The 15396-nt window shown below is 65.1% G+C and overlaps 1 protein-coding gene and 1 long non-coding RNA gene across 3 annotated transcripts; both read right to left on the reverse strand.

The window, feature by feature from the left end:
* Positions 1-234: 234 nt before the first annotated feature.
* LOC118601770 lies at positions 235-4929 on the reverse strand. Of its 2 annotated transcripts, none has more exons than XR_004950590.1 (3): positions 4773-4929; positions 4218-4275; positions 235-3950 (listed from the first exon to the last, which is right to left on the reverse strand). It is a non-coding gene; the product is annotated as an uncharacterized LOC118601770 (long non-coding RNA). The 2 variants fall into 2 exon arrangements; XR_004950591.1 differs by lacking the exon at positions 4773-4929 and adding an exon at positions 4369-4495.
* Positions 4930-7090: 2161 nt separating this feature from the next.
* On the reverse strand, positions 7091-14257 carry DUSP7 (dual specificity phosphatase 7). The gene is made up of 3 exons (XM_016133205.2): positions 13600-14257; positions 11642-12076; positions 7091-8981 (listed from the first exon to the last, which is right to left on the reverse strand). The coding sequence occupies exons 1-3, from the start codon at positions 14096-14098 to the stop codon at positions 8674-8676; spliced, it is 1242 nt and encodes a 413-aa protein (XP_015988691.1). The 5' UTR covers positions 14099-14257; the 3' UTR covers positions 7091-8673.
* Positions 14258-15396: the final 1139 nt, after the last annotated feature.

Below are 15396 nucleotides of genomic sequence, written 5' to 3' on the forward strand. Positions count from 1 at the left end.
GTGACATTCACGCCCGGAGGCCGGGGCCTCAGGAAACTCGCCCGCCTTGCAGATGCCAAGCAGGAGGCCCACAGAAGGGACTCGGGTGGTCCCAGGCCCCACGGAACTAGCCGCTCTGCTGATGCCCAGGCCAGAACCTCCTCCTCACACGCCCCCACACCTGACGGACCCCCCTCCTCTCTGACACTGGATGCCCCCTCCTGGCCAGCTCCCGCCCCCGACCTCCCCCTCCAATCCATTCTCCCCTGAGCTGCTAGCCCGAGATCTTTCCCAAACCCAAACCTGATGAGGTCCCTCCTCAAACTTCTAAGCTGCCACGGCCTCCCGCGTCCAGAGGAAGCTCTAGGCCTTGTGCTGCCATTCAGGGCCCTCGCCGCCCAGGATTCGGAGTCTCCCTCAGCTGCCCCTCCCGTCCACCTTCTCCCTCTCCCCCCAGGTCCTCTGGCCGCTGAGGCTCAGGTGAAGAGCAGGAGGCTGGGCAGAGGTCATGAGGAGTGGCCCATCCAGGCCGAAGCGGGGCCCCCTTCTCCCCGGCCCCCACGACCCACTGGCCCCAGGGCCCAGAAACACTCTCGGCCGGCCTCTCCGTGCCCCTAGCGGCTGGCATCGGGCTCAGCCTGACCCGGGCTAATTGAACCCTCCCCCAGCCCAGAGGAGGCTCTGGCTCCAGTGTGAGACTTTTTTCCCCCGGAGAGATGGAGCTAATTAACCGAGAGGGTTTAATTAATCAATTAGCGTGGCCTCTAGACCTCTCCACTTAGCGGTGGCCGTGGCAGATATTTATAAACAGGAGCCGCCAGACCCTTGTCTGGAGCCGAAGGGGAGGCGGGCGATCCCGGTGGGCACCGAGGCGGTGGGGACGGGCGGCGGGGGCAGGAGGTCCAGGCAGTGGGGCAGAGACGCCAGCCCCCCACCCCCCATCCTGGGCACCACCAAAGGCCTGAGCGGGTGCAGAATCAGCAACACCTGGACACCTGAGGATTCAGTGAGGCGTGTGCTCCGGGATGCACAGGTCACACAGGGTCACATGGGCCTGACACTCAGAGCTGGGCAAGTCCCCAGAGGTGCTCCAGACAGTGGCCCGAAGGGCTGATGATGCCCAGCTGGGCCCAGCACCCTGCCCAGCAAGGCCTCCAAGGGACGGGGCTGCACAGAGGGCCACGGGAGCCGGAGGAGGCGCCAGAGCCCCTGCGGAGGGAGGAGGCGGGAGGGCCCTGGGGGAAGAAGCCTCTCAGCTCGGGAAACAGTAGGCAGAGGTGGCCACAGAGAATTCCGGGGCGGGGGCCCAGAACGGCAGGAAGTTCTTCACCGACAGGGTACCCTCTTCTCTGCACATCCTCCCGGACTGCCTTGCCTGTTCGGCTGGGGTTTCCCCACGTCTCCACCCCTCCAGCCCGTGCGCCTCTGGACAGCCCAGACTCAACACTGTCGCCAGCCTCCTGAGCTGCTGCCTCCTCTGCCCCCCTACCCGGCTCAGGGGACCCCGCCCCCACCCCAGACGCAGCCCAAACCCTTCAGAAAGGGGGCTGCGTACTCCCTCCCCCGAGAAGCTGCTTTCCTGGGGCTGGCGCCTGCAGGAGCCCAGGCGGTGTGGGGATCAGGGGAGGTCAAAGGCTCAGAGGCCCCAAGCCGCCCTCGCCCTCGACAGCAGGGGCTCCCGAGTCAGCTCGGCCCTCCTGGCCCTGCTGCTGTCTGTCTCATCTCCTCGTCTGCCCACTGGGCACCATCCAGCCCCCGCCTCCGAGGGCTGCGGGGAGGACTGAACGAGTTGTCAGTCAGGCCGGCAGGGCGCGCTGGCCCAGGGCTGGGGCCGCACTTGTGTGTCGGTTATTACTATTACTGTTTCTGCCAGAGGATCAGACATGTCAACGGAACGCCCAGGTGCCGCCGCCATGGGGGGCAGCTGCCCTTCCGCTGCAGCGACAGCCCCACGTGGAACCCTAACAGCCCAGCGTTCCCTTCAGAGCCTGCCGGGAAAATGGAGCCCGGGCGCTGGTCCCGGAAATGCCACCTCTGGGCATAAGACCCAAGGAAGGAGCCTGGAAACCAGAAAACGCTGCTCCCGAAGGCCCGGCCCGGGCCGCAGATGGGCCGGTGACGAGCCCAGGCCAGCTGAGCGCCGAGAGCAGGTGGGGTGGTGGTGTCCAGCCTCCTGTCCTCCCAGGAGCAGGGGAGAGGGCAGCAGGCGCCAGGCTCCAGGCCCCGAGGACAGCATGAGCCCGGCCTTTGCTCCCACTGTCACACACCAGGGCCGCCGTCCCCAGCCCCCCGTGCTAGGCTCTGCAGGCCCCAGTCAAGCCTCGGGCTCGAGTCCACACAGGTGTGAAGCTGGGGCCGGCTGGGCTTGGGGATCGCAAAGCCTGGGAGGAGGGTCTTTGGGCAACAAGGTAGGAATTCTTGCAAAGAAATGCAGGGGGAGGGAGCAGACTGAGAAGCAGGTGCATCCAGCAGCCCCAGGAGGACACGTGGAATCGTGATCGGACCATCCCCAGGCCCAGGCCGGGAGCAGGGCGGGGTGGACCGTGGAGCTGTGACCAGGGGCCACGGCGCACTGGGGGGATCCTGCTTGGTGGCACCTTAAATGCCTCTGGGCCCTGGGACCAAGGGACCCTTCTGGGCGAGGGGTGTAAGGAACAAGTGTCCTCAAGGGGCTGCAGCAAAGGGGTCTGCTGGGGCAGGGAGGGGCGCGGCCTGGCCCGCCGCACCCCAGTCAGGCGCCCTGCCCCAGCCCCCACCCCCAGCTCTAGACTCCAGCCTTTTCCTCTCGGGCTGGCACTGCCTTCCAGGCTACTCCTGATGCCAGGCTGTCCAGCCCTTGGGACAGAGCCAAGTCCCTGGTCTGAGAACCAGGTCCCTTGGGGTCGTTATTCTCATTTCTTGCTGGTGCAAACAGGGAGCCCGAAGACTGGGTGGGAGAGGAGGCTCGCTCGGGCTCACGCAGCGCACGGCATAGGTGGTGGCTGGCCCCGGGGGGCGCCCTCTGCGGAAGGGGTCACGGCGAAGTCAGCGCGAAGGCCGGGACTCTCAGCCCCAAGGCCCCCGCTGAGAGGAGGGCCCTTCTCCCCACCTTCTCCCCTCAGACCACGGTTCTTGCCCCCGCCGCACAGGCTCAGAGTGGCCGCCGGGGCCGTGCTGTGCTGGGGAGGAGTGTCCAGGGCGAGGGAGGACCCTGGGGATCCCTGCCTCCCTCTGGGCGTTCAACGCGGGGGTGTGCAGGGTCCCACCGTGAAGCCACGCAGGTCCTGGCGTGGCGGCTGGCGTCCGGGTCCTGGATGTGGAGCCAGGCACGCTGGGACCCTCTGTCCCTCGTGAGGCTCGAGCCCGGCTGGTCCCCCTCTCACGCTCTCCTCCTGCACCGCAGAGGGCCGGTCCCCATCGCCCCCCTGCTGACCGACCCAGCCTCTCCGCTGTCCCCCGTCCTGCACACCTGCCCCTCAGGCTATTCTCCACTTGGCACTAAGGGATCTTTCTAGCGACAACCAGACCCTGTCAGCACTGGGCTCAAAGCTTTTGTCCCCTGGACCACAGCCCCGCGTCCCCTGGTCCATTCGGCCCTGAGAAGGGGCTGCGGCTTCTCCCTCGCCTGCAGCAGGGGTGGTAGGATCCAGGCTGGAGGAGGAGGAGTGGGTGCGGAGAGGCCGATGGAGAGTCCAGATGCACAGGAGCTGTGGGGTGGGTGATGTCCCTTGGAGGTGCACGGTGGGCAGCCCTGGGAAGGGGGCTGGCTGCCTGAGCACAGTGCCCCGGGAGGGGCTCATGTCACCTGCTGGGGCTCATCTGACCCTCTGGAGACAATGGGACTCATCTTACCTCGGGAGAGTTGCTAATGATGGTCTTTAATGGCTATGTCTGGGAAGGGATGACCTCACTCGGGCCACGCCCTGAGCAGAGGAGGCTGGAGTCAGAGGCAGGCGGCTCCTCCATCACTGGGAGACCTGCATGGGCTTGTTCTGTGTGGGAAATGAGGGGGCTGTGTGTGCATGTGTGCGCATGTGTGTGTGCGCACGTGCGTGTGTGTGCGCGCGCACGTGTGTGTGTATACGCGCGCATGTCCTTCACGGAGCCAGAGGCAGAAGGCTCCCAGCCCAGTGGGGGAGGCAGGACTTGGGTGGAAAGACTCGGGGCAGCAGGGTGCGGAGGCCTAACGTCCACCATGTCCCACTCTGTGCCACCGCATCCGCTCGGGGTTCGGGGGAGCAGGACGATTCTGAACTTACCCTGCCCGTCAGGTCTTCTGGGTATGAGGAGACAGATGGGATCGGTCCCCGGAAGACTCTGGAAGGACATGAGAGGGCTGTGCCCAGGTGAGGCCCAGAGCAAGCTGGGGAAATATGCCAAAAAATCAGGCCAGACACCCCCTCCTGCAACCTCGGCTCCTGGGGCACCCAGCGGTGGGCCAGACACCCCCTCCTGCAACCTCGGCTCCTGGGGCGCCCAGCGGTGGGCACGCTGGCATCCGTTCTCCAGAGGCACCCGGCTCCCCCATCAGGCTCTCTGGCTTCTGTCAGGGTTTGGGTGTCAAGGCTGGTATTTTTGGCGACAGCCACAGGACACGAAGGGCAGGCCCAGCGCGGACAGTGTTGGGGGCAGGCCTGCGTGAGCCAGGCGGCTCAGAGGAGGGGGCAGCTGCCAGCATGGCCTCGCTGCCCGCCCCCTCCTGCCCCATCCCCGAGGATGCCTGCGACTGCACTCTGGCCAGGGCCCTGGGGAGGGCGGGGTGGCCACTCTCCCGAGTGCTGCCTCCCCCGCCCCCAGGCGCAGAGCAGACCCACCTTAGGGAACCGCTCCGCGGTGCTACAAGTTCCTTCTCGTGTCCAGCCTGAGTCACTGCACCTGATTCATTTATGAGAGGACGAGGTGAGGGCTCCATTATCCTGCAACCCAGCCTGACATCACTGAACTTCCCCGGGGCATGTTCCCGCTCCTCAGGGTCCAGGGCCCGGCTGGGACAGGAAATGGCTGTGGGATGAATGTGCCAGCGAGCCAGCGAGACAGCGAGTGAGCAGCTCAGACCCTCCTCCCATGAGAATGCTAAGAAGTAGCTAAGAAATGAACGGGTGGGTCCCTAGGAACCAGGCTGAGACGAAGACGGGAAACAGGGACCCAAAGGAGGCGCGGGGCCAGCAGGGTCAGGAGGAGAGAGATAGGACAGAGAGACCAGCAGATTCCACCCCAGAGAGCCGGTGTCCGGGAGCTCAGGGGGCACGGGCGCCGAGGGTCTCAGCCAGAGATGGCCTGGGATGGACAGGGCCCATGGGGGACAGCTCAGCAGGAGCAGCGAGGAATAACAGGACCTCAGAGTGGACCGCGAGGCAGATCAGAGGGACCACGGAGCAAAAACCTGAGGACCGGGTGGAAACAAGTCCAAAGTAAGCACGACCTAGCCCAAGGTCACAGAGCGAGGACCTGAGGTCACAGAGGGAGCCATCCAGCCACGGCCGGATCCTCTGTTCTCAGCAGAAGGGAACCCCAGCCGGGCACAGTGCTGAGGTGCAAATTTCTATAGATGAGGACGCCGAGGGTCAGACAGGTCGCCTGGCCTTGGGGGGTTGGGGCGCTGTGGGGGTGGCCTCTCTCTTGAGGACTGCCTCCTTCCATCCTGTGCTTGGGCACACTGGCACTGCCAGGCACTTACTCAGCCTGTCGAGGGCCCAGCCCCCGGGCCGGCACCCGCGGGCCTCCCCGGGCCTGGCGGAGGGCAGCGACAGGAAACAAAGGCCCAGTCTTTGCCCGCTCAGGCCCCCACCCCCTGGCCTGCCCCTGGCACAGAAGGACCAGAGCCCCGAGGAAGCCCAGGAGCAAAAGTAGCACCCCGCCTTTGCCTACGCCGTGAGAACCCCGCGCTCCCTCCGCCAGGCTTGCCGGCCATGCAGCGGGGTTCCCCCATTGTCAGACGCGGAGGCCGAGAGAGGGGTGAGGAGCCGGCAGCCGCACGGCTGGGATTCGAACCCAAGGCCCTTTGCTCACAGGCCCTGCCCGTTGCCTGTCATCACACAGGTGGAAGTGTGACTGCTCCGGTCAGGGGTCACTCAGGCAGAGATGGGGCAGGGATAGAGCCTGGACAGCTCAGTGGGAGTCCCTGGGAAGGGGCTGAGTCGCCCTCATGCTCCCAGCCCTGCTCGCCCGCCTGCCCACCCACCCGAGGCCAGTCCAGCGCTGCTCACAGTGGCAGTGACAAAGCCAGGTGAGGGGCAGAGATGGGGAGACTGAGTCAGCCCCCAGGCCTCCTGGTCCCGGGCTGGGGCTCACTCACTCAATCCGGCTAGAGGCAAAGGAGAGACATAAGCCCCTCTGACCTCCGCTTCCCCATCGGTGACGTGGGGCCCCACTCCCCCCAGCCATGGCCGCCATCCTGCTCCAGGCTCCTTCCCTGCTCCATGCTCTGGCCTGGAGCCCCTCGAGGGGCCTGCTCGGATGGCAGAAGGTCACCTTCCCGGGAGAAGCCAGAGTGGCCGATCCCTCCGTGTAGGCCAAGGCTCAGACCAAGAAACAAACAAGAGCACTGGCCATCTGGGTGTGATTGGGCCCACTTTGCAGAGATGGAAACTGAGGCTCGGGGAGGCCAAGGAACCTGTTGGAGGGAGAAAAGCAGGGCTGACTCATCCCTGACCAGGCTTCACGCCCCGCTGGTGTCCCAGGGCCTTCGGGGGCAAGGGGAGAAAGTGAGAAACGCGTACCCCGTCTCGCCCCCAGAAGCAGCAAGAGAAAGGGCCAGGGCTCGAGGCTGCAGGGGACAGAGACCTGTGGCCCCCTCGACAACGTCCAGGCAGGCAGCCTCGGCGACTCCAGGTGAGCAGAGGCTCAGCTGTGGGACATTGGTCCGTGGAACCTCTCTAAGCCTCCATCTCCCGTCAACCGATCGGCAAAAGCCCCCAGAGAAAGCCGATGCCCTTGCGTGCCAGGGCCCGGGCGCTGGGAAAGTGCCCACGCCCAGCTTCTCCCAGGGGCCTGGCTGCTCTTCTGGCCATGGGCGCCTCTGATCAATCAAAGCGAGTGGCGGCGGGCAGGCCCCAGCCGCTGGCGCGGGGAAGCCGGCCCGCGCACCTCCCCGCCTCCCGCCGCCCGCGGCCCGGGTCAGACACAACGCATCTTAAAGAAAAAATAATATTTATTTGCAATATAAACAAAGTCCCGTTGCTGGTTCGGGATATATATATATGTATGTGTGTGTGTATATATGTAGGGTCACGAATTTTCCTTCATAACATCATAAAGCAAAACTGGCCACCCTCTTGGCATACCCTCATTTACACAAATCCGATGCATCTTTCTGAGTCTTCCTTTTTAAAAGTAAAAGAGAGAAAGAGAACCATGTACAGCATGGAAGCTTTTTGTCAATTTCTCGACTGGCAAGATTTTAATCTGCGGCCTTAAGGAATCCCTGAAAACAACCCCTGTGAGGTAAGATGCAGGGGGGCAGAGGGGCCGGGCCTCGCTCACGGGCCAGTGCTGGCTTGCTCGGGGCGCAGCCCGCTGCCCCCACCCCCCGCCCCGCCCCCACGCAGCCCCGACGCCTGGTAGAGCCGAGGCTGGAGGAGGATAACGGAATCCGTGGCTTGGTTCTGAGGACACGGCGGGTAGGGGCGGTGGACAGCGCCCCACGACCCTTCCACCTGTCCATCCTCGCGCCGTCTGCGCTGGCCCTGGGACCGAAATGGCGGCGAGGTTCCTGGCAGTGGGAGGCATGGGCTGGCTGGGGGCTGGGCAGGCTGCCACGGGGACGAGGGGGCCGGGCGTGGCAGCTGAACCAGAGCAACAGCCAGGGTGAGGGACGGAAACTTGGGGAGCAGGGCTGGGCCCCCACCGCCTCGCTTCCCCCAGCCGCTGGGCCTGCACTCTCAGTGAGAGAGAGAGACAGAGAGACAGAGTAGTGGGTGTGTAGGCCCAGGGCCCAGGCCCGCCCAGGGGCCGAGCCCGAAGGGCTAATGCTGCTGCTGCGTGGTCCCCTCCTCCAGCTGCGGCGCCCTCATCTCCTGCCTTGGGGGGGTCAGCAGGGACCTCGGAGGGGCGGCTGGGAGGGCGGAGAATGCAAAGGCCACCTGTCTGGCTGACGCAGGGCCGCGGTGGGCTGGGCCACGTGGGACATGTGGCCACGGCCAGGGTCTGAGGCTGCGGTGGCAGCAAGCTGCCCGCTCGCGGGGGGCCTGCTGCAGAACGGAGGCTTCGCACGTGTGCAAAACGCATTTGGTCAAGATCAACACGGGGTTTGTCTTTTCCATTAAAAAAAACCGACAATGATAATTGCCTTTTGAAATAGGAAGAAAAACAAAACTGAGAACACTTCTCTCTCTCTCGCAGGATCAAGAAAGGGTGAAATACTGGTGTATACAACCCGCTGCTGCATGTAGCCTCAGAATAACACTTTTCATTAAAAAAACAAAAGTCGAGAAGACTGTGAACACGCTCTGCTCCAGGGAGGATGGATTTACCTGCCGAAAGTAAAAAGTAAACTCAGGCCCGTGAATGTCTTTAAAAAGTAGCCAAACCGCCTGGGCCGCCAGCAGAACAGAGTGTCTTAGGGCAAGGCTGAGGCCCCGGTGGGCTCCTGCAGCTGCGTCTGGGTGCCGAGAGGCCCCTCCAGAGAGTCCCGCAGACGGAGGCCTCGCCGTGCCGGCCGCCCGTCAGCCCGGGCCTCTGGGCGCGGGCCGCGTCCGGCCCGCCGGCGCCCCGGCCTCACGTGGACTCCAGGGTGTTGAGCGGGAACAGGCTGTGGTTGGCGGGCGTGGAGAAGTAGAGCTGCTCGCCGGGGCTGTGGTTGTCGCACGGGCTGCGCAGCCCTAGCGTCCGCTCGAAGTCCAGCAGCTGCCCCATGAAGTTGAAGTTGGGCGAGATGTTGGACTTTTTCCTCTTGACAAAGTCATAGGCGTCGTTGAGTGACAGGTTCATCTTCTGCATCAGGTAGGCCACAGTGACCGTCACCGAGCGGCTGATGCCTGCCAGGCAGTGCACCAGGACGCCACACTTCTTGGAGCGGGCCTCGTCTGAAACACACAGGCATGGGTCAGGGAGGCGCCGCCTGCGAGGAGCCACAGAGGGCAGGGCTGGGGCGCGGGGGTGGCATGGCCACTGGCTGGCGCTGCCGGTTCTCGAGGGCCCTGGTGGGTGGGACAGTGACCTGGAGCAGAGGATGACAGGGGAGAGGGCTCTGCCGCTCATTAGCGCCGAATCCCTGGACGTTCCCGTGCCCCGATCTGCTCATCTACACGATGGGTCCCATTACTAACAGTGCTCTTCTAAGGACCCGAGCCAAGCGACCGTGCCACAAACGAGTGACCGTGATGACTTAATCACTGCTCATCCTACTGCTGCTACAGTGGTGTGCTCGACTTCGGAGGGTGACACCTGTACCCTCTCAGGTCATCCGCACCATGGCTAGCTAGTAAGCTAATTTTATAAATGAGACAGAGTGACGAGCCCAAGGTCACACAGAAGCTCCTCCAAACTCGTCTCACCCACCACAGCCAGCTCACGACCGGGGGGTGGGGCTCAGCTTGTTCTGATGTACCCCATGGGCACCCCCGAGAGCCTCCTGGCAAAGAGGCCTGGGGGGCTCCTCCACAGTGGAATAGAGGCCCGACTCTGTACTCAGCCCTGCCTTGCCCAGCCGGTCCCTCGGGCCTTAGTCTTGCTCTCAAATAGCCAGGGACGAGACAAGGGCCGCACGCAAGGTTCCTTAAGTGGGGAAACCCACCCCACTTACCAGGCTCCCCCCAGCAGACCCACGTGCCAGAGACATCTCCGACCACAGCCAACCAGATTCCGCCAACTCTCCCCTCCCCCTCCCCCCTCCCCAGCTCCCCCCAGTGCTGGTCTCAGACTCCTGTGCCCCACCCGAAACTCTCCTCACTTTAGGAGCTCAACGAATTCTGGCCAAGCCACTAAACGAGCCAGTCCTGTGATCTCTCCTCCACCGGCCCCTCGGGCAGCTGCCCCGCTCTGCGCCACACCATGCCGGGGCGCAGATGAACAAGAGGCAGCCCTGGCGCCCCGAAGCTCCCCACTCCCCGACTGAGCCCCCCGGGGCCAGCGCACCCCTACAAGCTGAGTCACAGGCTCAGTTCTCACCCGCTGCTCACGGCCCCCAGCCGGCAGCTTCCCCTCCCCGCCTCCGTCTGAGGGTGCCCAGGGCTAAGTGCGCACTAGGTGCTTCGTCTAGGCGTGGGGACTAAGGGGGGACAAGGCTAGCTGGGAAAGGGGTAGATAGTGCGGCGTCGTGTAGAGCCCTGTGGTCCGGCCCTGAGATTTGGGGCGGAAGGGGGTGGCGGAGGCGAGCGACGCCTGGCCCCCAAGCCCACTCCTAGGTGATCCAAAGTGAAACCACTTCCACCGGCTTTATTTTTAGCCCTCTCAGGGTGTGGCTCGGTGGGGGGGGGGCTGGGGCTGGATCCTGTCCCATGTGTCCTATGGGATGCTTGGGCATCAATCCCTTCACTTGTCAGATGGGGAACAAGGCTCCCACCTACCCTTACACCCTGTTCTGTCCCCCTCCCCAACTGGAGAGGAGCCTTCAAGCATAAAGGCGCTTGCAAGCCAGGCCCAGCCCTGGGGAGTCTGGGGTCCCCCTCCACTCCCCTCCTTCTCTGGGGGGGCAGGACAGATGCTGAGGCAGCACCGGAGACCCTGGGCCACGTCCTCCCGGGCAGAGCTGGGGAGCTCCGGCCCCTCCCCCAGGCCCCAGCTTCCTTCCTTCCTCTCAGCCAGGCACCTAGTTTTGGTTCCCAGTAAGCGGATGAGGCTGGGAAGCCTCCCACTTCCTGTTATTAAAGCTAGCCCGGCCCAGCAGACACCAAAACGCCCCCCCCCCCCCGGACGCCGCCGCCAGCAGAAGACCGCCCTGGCCACCCCACCACCCCGGCCGCCGTCCTGGGCTGGGCAGAAGCACTGGCTCGCCAGGCTCAGAGAACCCCGGGCTTGCGTGATCTGTGCCCCTTCCCTGCACCCTGGGTGAGAGGGGAGGCCGGGGAAGATGACCCGCAGCCTAACAGCCTCCAGCGGGCTGAGGAGGAAGCAGGGGGGCGGCGGTCAGAGATAAGGCGACTCATGGAGCCTGAGTCAGCTGAGGCTGGGGAGGCGGGGGGCTCAGAGGACTCCGAGACAGACAGCAGAACACGCTGCTCTGGGGGGCCTCCCGCAGTCTCCCCCCACATTCCTCCTACACCCCCTATACTCCAAGCAGGTCCCCGCATTCCAACAGCTGCCTATTTTGGGTAGGCCTTTGGCTCTGAACCACCCTTCAGCCCCCTCAGGTATATAGTAAAACCCAAAAGGCACGTGACACCCCCACCCTGGAGAGACACGTGTGCTGAGGTGTGATGCAGAGCAGTGGGAGGCCTGGGAGCTGTGATGTTCCAGCTTGCTCAGCCCGACACAGCGGATCCAGAAAAACCCGCGCTAGACAGTGGAGGCCACGAGGTGCCGACAGCTGCAGGGAGCCCAGCACTCAGGGGACTGCTCCGGCCCTGAGGGCCTCGGTGACTCAGAGCAGGCATGGGTACACCCATGGGCACACGCTGGCACATGCAGGGCACACACAGGCCTCGACAGGCCCAGCGGGACCTAGTCAGGCGCAGGCGACACCCAGAGTCCCGTACACACCTCGACGCGCCTGCCCGCCTCCTGCCCAGAGCACGGCAACACCTACCGATGAAGCTGATGGCCTCGGGGAAGAACTGGGAGAGGTTCTGGCTCCAGTGGTCAGAGATGGGGATCTGCTTGTAGGTGAACTCGCCGCCGTGCTCGAAGGCGTTGGGCAGGTTGGGCGTGACGTTGAGGATGTACTTGATGCCGTACTTGCCGAGCACGTCCAGGTTGGTGGAGTCCTTGGCACAGCCGAGGTAGAGGTAGGGCAGGATCTGGACGGGGAAGGCCGGCTGGCTGGATGGCACGGGGCTGCCGTCCGACTCGGTGGCACTACTGGGCAGCTCTCGGTCGGATTCCCCATCCGAGCAGTCGGAGCTGATGCGGAGGCCCCCCAGGCCCAGCACGGAGGTGGGCGGCGAGCCGCTCGGCGAGGACGAGCTGTCCACGTTGGTCTCGCAGTGCTCTGAGTACTCTGTCTGGAACTTGTTAAAACCACCTGTGGCCAGGGCAAGACAGGGTCTGGGTGAGAGACTGCTGACGCCACCGGCCCGTGCCCCGAGCAGACGGGCCGCACGAGACCGAGGATGGCCACGGCTCCCCACGCCAGGCACCATGACCAGCGACAGCCGCCGTCGGCGGTGCCAAGCACGTTACACGTGCACCTTCTCCTGTTCTCGCCACATCTGTCCTATGACCCACATCACAGATGAGGAAACTGAGGCCCCCGGAGGCGAAGGAACATGCCTGATGGAGCTCTATATCCATATCCCTAAGGCTTCAACACCTCAGCCACACTACCAGCTTTAGGGCTCTCGAGGACAGGCCCCAGCTCACCCCTCTTCTGCGGCTCCTATGTGCACCTGGCACCCATGGGTGCTCCCAAACTGCTCAGTAGTAAAGGAAGGCAGAAAACCCACCTCAGGCCAGCACCTGAGGGTTTGCAAACCCCTCTTATAGGTGAGACCGCAGAAGCCAGAGCTGTGTCTGGGTCAGAGAGGCCTCTGGCCTCCTGCCTGGGAGTCCAAAGTGTGCCCCCATCCCCAACCAGTCAGGGCAGGCAGCGTGAAGGTACTGGCTGGCCCTTGCCCCTAGCAGGCACGGGTTCATAAGAGTGGTCCCAGCTCCACCTCTCCAGAGCCCCGCTTTAGAACACAAGACCCCTCCGGCCTTGGATCCACAGAGCGGGAGGGCCTCTGGGGGCTTTAAGGGATAAAACATGGGGACGGCCTTGCAGCTAGGCATGGGCCCTGCGCCCGAGGGTGCCGCAGGCCTCCTCTCCCCTCCCCGACTGCCCGCCCCGCTGCCAGCGAGAGGCCATTTTGGAATGTTAATTGGAAACACCGGCTGCAGCCACTTGCCCCCCAGCTCTGCCTCCCCCTCCCATAAGTTTGGGGGCGGCAGGCAGGGGGCAGGCCTGGGGAAAACCAGGAAACCAGGGTTGGGGCAAGGGACATTGCTTACAGCCCCGCCCCAAGCGCCTCCAAGAGTCTGTGATCCCCAAGCAGCGAGACCCATGCGGGAATACCCAGAGTCCCCCCAACTCAAATGGTCTCTGCCCAGGAGGCCAGGATGGTGCTGAGAAAGGGTCCAGTCTCCTCCCCGGCTTCCCGGGGACACGCTTTCCAGGCTGGAGGAGCTGGACTTGGTTTCCCTGTCCCCTTTGGGGGTACCAGGAGGGGCCCCTCCCTCCTCCGAGGGGCTCAGCTGGAACCTGGGCGCTGCCATGGCCCCAACAACAGTTAAAAAGGAAAGCCCAGGCAGGAAAAAGTTTGCTCAGCCCATTCGAATCTTGCCGAAGAAGGGGTACGGGGTGGGGGGAGGGTGTGGGGTGAGACCACCACGCCAGGCTAAACCCGCACCACGGGGGCCGGGCTCCCGGGAGGGGCGGCTGCGGGCTGGGGGCGACGTGGCGCCGGCGGGGCAGGCTGAGCGCGTGGAAGGAAAGCAGCTTCCGGCAGGGGCGTCAGGGAGCCAGGGCAGAGCCCTAATCCCGGACGGGGGTCTCGGCGCTGCCCTTACCTTGGAGGTAGTAGGCCTGGCAGCCGTCGTCTCGCAGCTTTTGCAGGAGCAGGCCAAGCACCGAGGCGGGAGCGCCAGGTTCTGGCTGCCACTCGGCCGTGGCCTCGTCATAGAGCAGCACGGTGGCCGCCTTGCAGCGCGTGGCGAAGCGCTCCTTGTCGGCGTGGTTGGGGATGATGGAGCGGATGGGCAGGTTGCCCTTGCGCAGCCGGCGCAACATGAGGCCCGGGATTGCCAGGTTGATGGCGGTCTCGATGTGCGATGACTCGAAGAGCTCGTGCGGCCGGCAGTCGAGCAGCAGCAGGGACGCGCCGCCGCGCGCCTCCAGCTCCTCCTGTAGCCACTCGGCGCTCTTGCACGGCATGGCTCCAGCACCCGTCGCCGCTCCCGCGCCGGACCCCGCACCCGGTTCCGACCCCGCCCCGGTGCCCCCAGCCGCTGACGCCCCCGAAGCCGACATGTGCGCCCGCGCTGGGGGGCCGCGGAGCTGGTTTTTCATGAGGAGCGCGGGTGGCCCGGGGCCGGGGCCGGGCAGCCCTGCCCAGGGACGGCGCCCCGGCCGCGCGGGCCCCAGCCGCGTCTCCGGGAGCCCGCCTCCTGCCGAGCTGCGCGCCCGCCGCCCCGGCCTCCCGGCCTCCGTCCCGCCCGGCCCTCCGCGCGCGCCGCGGCCTGACAGCCCCAATTAAACGGCGGCTCGGGAGGCCGCGCGCCGAGGCGTTCTCCGGGGGGCGGGGCCGCGGGGCCGGCGCCCAGGCTTAAAGGCGCCGCGCCTCCGCCACCCCTCCCCACAGGTACGCGGGCGCGCTCGCGGCCCCGTGCGCCCGGAGATCGGCGCCCGGGCGCTCGCCCCGCCTCAGCGCCGCCGCGGGCTTGCCTTGCCCGCAACCGGCTGTGACCCGTCCTGGGGCCCGGACAAGGCGCCCTCCTAGATCCCCTATATCCGCGCTCACAGAGCTTCAGGGCCCTACGGCGAAGGGCTGCCCCGGGGCGTCCTGCGCCTGGTATCCCCTCCTCGCATTCACAGAAGCAGAACGTCCCGGGGGATGGGGTGGTCACGCTTCAGCCAAGCTCCCCTCCTGTCGACCCTATTCATTCATTCTCTTAGCGAGTTCATTCAACAAAAGAAAACTGACCGCCTACTACGTGCCAGGAACTGTGTTTAAGCGGTCATCGTTTCAGGCGACTGCACAGCCCCCGTGACGGCCACAGGCTCCGAGACCTGAGAGGGCTCTCGTTCCAGCAGGCCTGATCGGAAATCAGCACTTAGGCGACTGGAAGAGTAGGACGGCCCAGGGCCACGCCACCTTCGGTGGGCAGGGATGCAGAAATCCTGGAAAAGACCAGCCCTGGAAGGAGAGAGCGAGCCCTTTAAGAAAGCTTTCCAAGCGGGGTGGTGACAGGCGCCGAGTGAAGCGCCACGTGACTTTTCCACAGGGGCGGGTGGGAGAGGGAGCGCTCCCTCATAATCGGCTCCTCATCCCCTGCCTCCTTCCCAACTCACCAATCAGCTTTCGCGGTAGGCGGGAGTGCGCCACGCAGGTGGCCAATCGCAGCCGAAGGAGAGGGTGGGGGAGGGAGGCAGCCCGCCGCCGGCCCCACCCAGCGCGGGAAGTGGGCGGGGGCTCCGCGAGCGGCCCGTACCCGCTCCTGCCGGCGGGTCGAAGGAGGTGAATGGATCTGCAGGTAGCGCTGGAACAAAGCGGCTCGACTGGAGTGGCGCGCGTGCGCAGCGCCTGCCGCGCTTTTCCTAAGGAGCCAGGGTTGTCTCCCGGCGCAGGGACCTCGTGTCTGGGCCCT

The sequence above is a fragment of the Rousettus aegyptiacus genome, unplaced genomic scaffold (assembly GCF_014176215.1).
Source record: "Rousettus aegyptiacus isolate mRouAeg1 unplaced genomic scaffold, mRouAeg1.p scaffold_m13_p_4, whole genome shotgun sequence".
Taxonomy (NCBI): Eukaryota; Metazoa; Chordata; class Mammalia; order Chiroptera; family Pteropodidae; genus Rousettus; species Rousettus aegyptiacus.

Excerpts from the sequence above, each read along its gene's own strand:
- DUSP7 (XM_016133205.2), bottom strand. The coding sequence starts at position 14,098 with ATGAAAAACCAGCTCCGCGGCCCCCCAGCGCGGGCGCACATGTCGGCT. Across the intron at positions 12,077-13,599 it reads CCAGGCCTACTACCTCCAAG|GTGGTTTTAACAAGTTCCAG; the intron begins GTAAGGGCAGCG and ends CCCTGGCCACAG. Across the intron at positions 8,982-11,641 it reads CGAGGCCATCAGCTTCATCG|ACGAGGCCCGCTCCAAGAAG; the intron begins GTAGGTGTTGCC and ends TGTGTGTTTCAG.